At 31.4% G+C, this 7913-nt stretch overlaps 1 protein-coding gene across 1 annotated transcript; it reads left to right on the forward strand.

The window, feature by feature from the left end:
* The first annotated feature begins 1548 nt into the window (after positions 1-1548).
* LOC141399772 (uncharacterized) lies at positions 1549-4668 on the forward strand. The gene is made up of 5 exons (XM_073979053.1): positions 1549-1638; positions 1709-1771; positions 3646-3773; positions 3845-4036; positions 4111-4668. The coding sequence occupies exons 3-5, from the start codon at positions 3710-3712 to the stop codon at positions 4248-4250; spliced, it is 396 nt and encodes a 131-aa protein (XP_073835154.1). The 5' UTR covers positions 1549-1638; positions 1709-1771; positions 3646-3709; the 3' UTR covers positions 4251-4668.
* Positions 4669-7913: the final 3245 nt, after the last annotated feature.

Consider the following 7913-nt stretch of genomic DNA (forward strand, 5'->3'; position numbering starts at 1 on the left):
AAAGGACCATCAAAAAAAATATGTTTCAAAGGACCATCAACACTTAGCGTGGATTTTTAAAAAATATTTTTCAAAGGACCATCAACACTGAGCATGGATTTTTAAAAAAAATATTTTTCAAAGGACCATCAACATTAAGCGTGGATTTTTAAAAATATTTTTCAAAGGACAATCAGCACTAAGCGTGGATTATTAAAAATATTTTTCAAAGGACCATCGACACTAAGCGTGGATTATTAAAAAATATTTTTCAAAGGGCCATCAACACTAAGCGTGGATTATTAAAAAATATTTTTCAAAGGACCATCAACACTAAGCGTGGATTATTAAAAAATATTTTTCAAAGGACCATCAACACTAATCGTTGATTATTAAAAAATATTTTACAAAGGACCACCAACACTAAGCGTGGATTATTAAAAAATATTTTTCAGAGGACCACCAACACTAATCGTGGATTATTAAAAAATATTTTTCAAAGGACCACCAACACTAAGCGTGGATATTAAAAAATATTTTTCAAAGGACCACCAACACTAATCGTGGATTATTAAAAAATATTTTTCAAAGGACCATCAACACTAATCGTGGATTATTAAAAAATATTTTTCAAAGGACCATCATCACTAAGCGTGGATTTTTAAAAAATATTCTTCACTAAGCGCGAATTTTTAAAGAATATTTTCAAAGGACCATCATCACTAAGCGTGGATTTTTAAAAAATATTTTTCAAAGGACCATCATCACTAAGCGTGAATTTTTAAAAAATATTTTTCAAAGGACCATCATCACTAAGCGTGAATTTTTAAAAAATATTTTTCAAAGGACCATCATCACTAAGCGTGAATTTTTAAAGAATAGTTTCAAAGCTACTTCCTCCCTTTAAGCTAAAGAATATTTTCAAAGGTACATCCACCCTTTAAGCGTGGATTTTTTAAAGAATATTTTTCAAAGGACTTTTAGGATTTTTTAAAGAATAGTTTCAAAGCTACTTCCTCCCTTTAAGCTAAAGAATATTTTCAAAGGTACATCCACCCTTTAAGCGTGGATTTTTTAAAGAATATTTTTCAAAGGACTTTTAGGATTTTTTAAAGAATATTTTTCAAAGGACTTTTAGGATTTTTAAAGAATATTTTTCAAAAGCACATCCCCACTTTAAGCGTGGATTATTAAAGAATATTTTTCCAATATACTTTATATATTAAAAAAATTGCTCCTGTCGATATGTACTTGTTGTTGACTCTTTACAAGAACCATATGTATATACGACAGACACAACATGACCTGTGTGTTCGATGGGGGGAAAAATAACAACAAAATTCAATTACCGCGAAAAATGTTAATTACTTTACCAAGTTTATGCAACAGTACACCAGGCGGTTAGCAGTTCAACAGAACGATTTCAATGTTCCTCGGAATGTGCTATTGATTTACAACCCTGCAGCGAGCAAAGAACCAAATGTCCCTATGTTACTACTTTTTTTCTATAGACAGTTGCACTATTGACAACGTCGTTAATTTATCTGTTGTTTGCGAGTAGTATTTGATTAGAGACACGCATTCTAGCGATTTTCTAATGACACTGTCAACGAACGCGTCAACAGTTTGTTTTTTGTCCTTGTGCTGTGCTTCTTTTATGTGTGTTTTGTTTTTGTTTTTCGGTGTTATTTTGGCAATAGATACACATTTTATGTCATTTGTTTTGTAGATCTCAACAGTGAAACACGTGTGAAGTTGTGAAATTCTTTTCGGAGATTTTATTGTGAAAAAGGTGATTGATAATATTTCCATAATTTACCAACAAAATGAGTAAAAGAAATTATAAAAGACTAATTAAAAAACAAAAACTAGTGTATAAAAACAGAAGTTTGCAATGTGAACAAGGAAATCGCCAAATGGAATTTGTGGAAGGCGGCGTGGATTTTGTTGATGATTTCGTCGAAAATTGCGTAGTTGAGAAATTGTCATTGCGCGATAAACTTAAAAAATGGTGCATGGAAACTTCTCCTACAAAGAAATGTTTGGAAAAACTGTTATTAATATTAAATGAAGAAGGTCTAGATGTTCCGCTCTCTAGAGAATCTTTGTTGGGCAGAACAACAAATATTTTAATTAGAAATGTCTCACCTGGAATTTATACCCACATTGGAATAGAAACGCAATTAAGAAAAGTTGGCCAGGTTTTAGAAAAGTATGACGAAGTCGAACTGGATGTTAACATAGATGGAATTCCACTGTTCAAAAGCTCCCGTGTTCAATTGTGGCCAATTCTTTGCAGAATCGTCAACATTCAGGAGAAAACACAACCGTTTGTTTTTGGCCTTTATTTGGGAACCACTAAACCTGGTTGTGTCAAGGATTATTTAAAAGACTTCATTGAAGAAATAACCTTATTAAGAGACCAGTTTATGTTAGAAGGGAGACATTTTAAATTGAAATTTCGTTGTTTAACGTGTGACGCACCAGCGAAGGCTTTCATTTGCGGCGTTCCTGGACATACATCCACTCACGGCTGTACGAAATGTACCCAACTTGCAAAGAAAGTTGATAACGTCCTGACATATAGTAGCGTTAGTGGCTCCCTGATTTCCGAAGAGGACTTTGCTGCTCGAAAGTATCCTTTCCATCATTCTCAAATGTTCAAACAGGAGAAAACTCCCCTTGAAGAAATAGGATTTGGTATGATATCTCAAACGCCCCTAGATAGCATGCATCTCATCGACCTCGGAGTCACGAAAAAAATCCTAACTAGAATAGTTCATAATAAAACTGAAGAAAAGACATCAAAGGAAAATATTTCAAACATATCTTCTGAATTGGTGAAATGTAAAAAATTTATTCCAAAGGAATTTCCAAGAAAACCTCGGCCTTTAGATGATCTGTGTCATTGGAAAGCTACCGAATTTCACCAGTTCCTTGCTTATACAGGCATAATTGCTCTTTATAATAATGTGCATGAAGATATTTATTATGAATTTTTAACATTGCATTGTGCATATCGACTTCTTAACAGCCCGCGCCATATAGCTCAAAATATTAATCAAGCAGATAATTTACTTCAATTATTTGTCGAAAACTTCTCAAGAGTATTTGGTTCCAACAGTATTTCCTTTAATATTCATAATCTGCTACATTTGGCTTCCTGCGCAGAATTGTATGGTGAACTTATTTCGTTTTCTGCATACGAATTTGAAAATAAACTGCAAATTTTTAAAAAAAAACATGTCAGAAAACCAACGCATATTCTTCAACAAATTGTTCAAAAGGAAAAGAACTCTGTGATTACCAGCACTGAGAATAAAGAGTTAAGGTATGAAAGAGGCGTTATTGTTGGAGCTTTCGTAAATGATTGCTATATTTCGTGGAAAAAAACCGACAACATTTGCGCAGTAAAATCATGCATTCCTATAAAAATTTAAAATTTAAAAAAATAGGGCGACATTTATGTTGAAGGGCGTAGATTGATGGCTTTAGAAAGCTTCTACCAAGAACCAATAAATTCTTGCGAGCTTGGCATTTTCAAAACAAATCTGGCCTTGGGCGAAAAAGAGACATTTTCCATCAGAGATATTCAGTTCAAATATATGTGCTTGCCAATTATTTCTGATTTTTTAATTATCCCAATTTTACACTCCTGCTTTCCAGAAAAATTTCAAGTACAGACTACAAACTAGTAATTAAAATCTCTACACAACTTATACCCAACAAAATGTCGAGTGAACAAGAACAAGCCAACCCTTCCAAAGGAAAAATGAAATATTTTTCTCCCCAAGGTAATGACCAATATTAAGCGTTATACATATTTCTCATTAATATATAATAATTGCCCTCATATTTTTGTTAGCTAATCCAAACTGTTCTAACTGCCAAGAAGTCTCAAGAAAATTGGACACGGTCCTTGAGATTTTGGCAGAACACAAAGTTGCCTCTCAAAACGCATTTGTAAATAACATCATGTCAATTTTTCCAATAAAATCTGAAGAAAAACTAAGGGAACTAGATAATCTGCTTGCAACACAAGCAGATCCATATATAAGTATGTTCGTTTTAAAAAAACAGAATTCATAATTAAATAATTATTATTTCTCCATTTCTATTTTTAAACTACAGAAGTAATATCGGCATATAATGAATCCCCAGATAAAACTCTTAGATCAGCTTTCCAACGCCAAAAGAAAAAATATTTCAAGCAAAACAGCCGAAGCCAGCCTAAAATAAAACAAAATGACGAAAATAATGAACAACTATAGATTTTAAGACTTTTAAAATAACGCACGGTTTAGCCAGCCTTGAAGAAAGTGAGCTTTATAATTCCTTTTTATTTTAAAATAATATGCAAAAACTGTTTTAATTAATGTATACGTTAAAATAACGTAAGGTTTAGCCAGCCTTGAAAAATGTGAGATGAAATACGAAGACTGTTGAAAACAATAGATATAATTTAATCCAAAATGTAATAATAACTGTAATAAAAACCAAATCTTAAATTTAGAATTTTAAACTAGCAATAAGAATAGTCATATACATAACCGCATTTAAAAAGATTATATTTTTGTAAATGAATATATGTCTTACAGAAAGTGACCTTTGAACTGTGATTTTTTTGTTTTGTTAATAAATAAATTGAAAAAATCAAGACTTTTTACTCTAAAGTGCCTCTTAAAACACATCAGGAACAATCTTTGGTAAAATTGTAGTGATTAACTAGTGACATTGTCACCAGTACTACTGACAAAGTGTACCCCAACCAATGTAAATGCTTGTTGACATTTAACATAGGCTTGTCATTGAAAAACTACCACTAGACCAAAACTATATAGACTATGTAGTTCTTTTGTCACTATATAGAGACATTTGTACCAAATAGTCTTGTAGAGATTTTTTGGTACAAATGTCTCCACATAGTCTCATGTGGACATTGGTACCAAAAAGTCTTGTTTTGACTATTTGGTACAAATGTCTCTATATAGAGACATAGTCTATATAGTTTTGGTGGTGTGGTGGTAATGGTAGGAGAGATTTAAATGTGAGTGTCTTGTCAATTATATTTTGTTGGTTACAAATAAATGTAATCTTTTCCCATTGTTATTGATGTGATGCATATTGATGGATTTGTGTGTCTGAAAAGGGGATTAAATGTGGATAAGTCGAAATGCCATTGCAACCAAAAGTAAACCAAAAGTAATTTCAAAATGATTGTTTGGAAACAAATTTTGTCAAATAATTTTGTATTCGATTGAGAGGCACCATGATGCAATGAATGGTTTGGGAGGGATTGTATGTCATGGGATTGAAAGAAATGCAGAAAGACTTCTCAGTTTTGAGGTGGTCTTGATTTACATTACAATAATGGAAATATGGAAGTCCTAATTCATAAATATGTTTATAATACCCCGTTGTAAAATATTTAATTTTATTATTTTTTATTAGCTCAAACCACGATATTTCCATAATGTTGTTCACATAAAACAACTTAATATCCAAATTATCTTTATATAAAATAGCGACGACAAATATTTCCTTGGAAATAATCATACCCAATTCTTCTCCCTGCCCATCAAATTTAAAATTAAGAAAAACTTATGCCATACAGACAATACTTTTTTACAGAAAAACACAACAACAACAAGAATACCTTAATAATAATAAAATAAAATCATTATGAAAGGACAAAAGCTTGAATGTAAGGATATTAAATTAAATTCATAGAAATAACTCACTTTTGTTCGCTCTTCAAGTTCACAACAAAGGAACTTTTACAGGAAACACACACAAACTCAGAAGCACATACATTTAAGACAACAATAAGTGGTTTTCATATACAAAATGTTTTTGTGGTCCTTTACGGAAAAGTGAAATAAAATATATAGAAAATATTTCTGTAGGAAATTCTTGGCAAAATGGTAATTCTTTTAGAGTGCTCAGGATTTTGCTTAAGGTGGTGGTTAAATATACTGTGACGAGTTATTAAAAAGAATTAAAAATCACAAACATCATTCAAACCTGAGGCAATCTCGAGCAAACGTTAATAAATCCACGCTTATTTAATAAATATCTTTATAGATCTGAGTTTTCTAAAAAATAGTTTAAAAAGCACGCTTATAAAATATTTTAAAAAATCCATTACCGTTAGAAATCAACACGTTATTACAAATATTTATAATTATAAGAAATCTGCAATTACAAAAAATAAAAATCAGCTCTTGATAAAAAATTCAAATTTAAAAAAAAATATTTTTAAAAAATCTACATTTATTAAATTTATATGTATTTTTTATTTTAAAACGAACAGTTAAAAAATTCAAGTTTTTAAAATTATATTTTTTAAAAAATCAACTTGTATTAAACTTCACACTTACAAAAAAATATTTCTTTTTTTATCTAGTTATTAGATACATATTTTTAAAAAATAAAATTTGAAGCATTGTGGCATTTTTGTATTGGGATAGCGTTTGCAATTTTGTTTTTTCAAAATAGTCTGGCTTATAAATTTTTTATTAAAGTTTATTAAAAAAATGTTTTTGTTTTTGTCCATTTCAATTTTTCCCATCTTTGAATTTTATAAAGAAGAGATTGAATCATTTCATTGAATGTCTTCTTGATAAAAAATAAAAACTCAAAGAACCTGTACACATTTATGGTCCACATACACAGAGTCTGCGTGACTTAAAATAAAGAAAAACAAAAAGACAATGAAGGAGAAATATCATAAATATAATGGAACTTTTTCCACAACTATTATTGACAATCAAAGCAACACTGACAAGCAACTGACAGATGATGTCATTATCATTGACAACATTTTATGGCAAATCACATTTTGTGACATTCCAGCAAAAATTCGCGTACGTTAGTCATTATGTAACTCATTGCAAAGAAATGTAAACAAAAATAACTACTTATGTTACTCCTTACTAAGTTATGAGTACGGTGGCACAGAGCCTGTGGGCCCTACTACAAATCAGAGTATTGTGTGTTCAACGCTCACCGCCGACCGGGTACTTTTTGTTAAAAAAAAAACAAAGAAAAGTGGTGGTGCACATGTTAGCGCTTAAGCAACCATTAATGTTCGTGTGCGTGGTCTAGTGTGTTCGGCTACAAATCAGAAGTTCGCAAGATCAAATCAGTCAGCTATGCTGACGGAGATATACCCTCACTGAAAAAAACCAACACCAAACCAAACACAATGATTATGCCGTATATAAAACTAACTGACCCGGTTCCGCGTTGCTGGCCCGTCGTTTTGGATTTCCGTGTAAGCCTTAGTAATCTATCTACAATTTATCTTTTAATACTGATACCTCTAGATTTTCGAACTGAATTGATGATAAATCGAAGTTTTTGCATAACCCTCATGCAATGGTACCTCCAGATGAAAAATAGAAAATTACTTTAAGGATGAAGGATATAATCAACAGTATGATTCTGTTTGTAACACATCAGAATATTCTTCGAAGAACCTATAAAGCATATATTCGTGATCAACATTAATAAGTCGATATAACTATGTCCGTCTATCTGTTGAAATCAAGACACAGCTCGCGATATGTTACATACAGAAGTTTCTAAAAAGTAGAATGTTTGGTATTGAAAATTGGTTGTATCAGTCTACATTTTGATATAGCCCCCATAGAACTGACCGCCCGATTTTCGGTATTTTCAAGGTTATTATCCTACCTAAATGATAGAGCTACCCTAGAACGGTACCTCCCGAGTTTCGAATTTTTGGATGTTTTACTCTCATTATTCCACCGAAATGCCAACAATTTGTTATTTAGTCTTCAGTGAGGGTATAAAACATAGAACATTCGCTATAGGTCCAGGTTTTGTAAATAGTCTTCATACGTCTTGGTCTTCGGTATTTTCAAGTTTATAGCCACATTATTCAAACGAAATGGCTATAATTGGTACTT

This window comes from Musca autumnalis, unplaced genomic scaffold (genome assembly GCF_047663935.1).
Source record: "Musca autumnalis isolate F117 unplaced genomic scaffold, ASM4766393v1 scaffold_3, whole genome shotgun sequence".
Classification (NCBI taxonomy): domain Eukaryota; kingdom Metazoa; phylum Arthropoda; class Insecta; order Diptera; family Muscidae; genus Musca; species Musca autumnalis.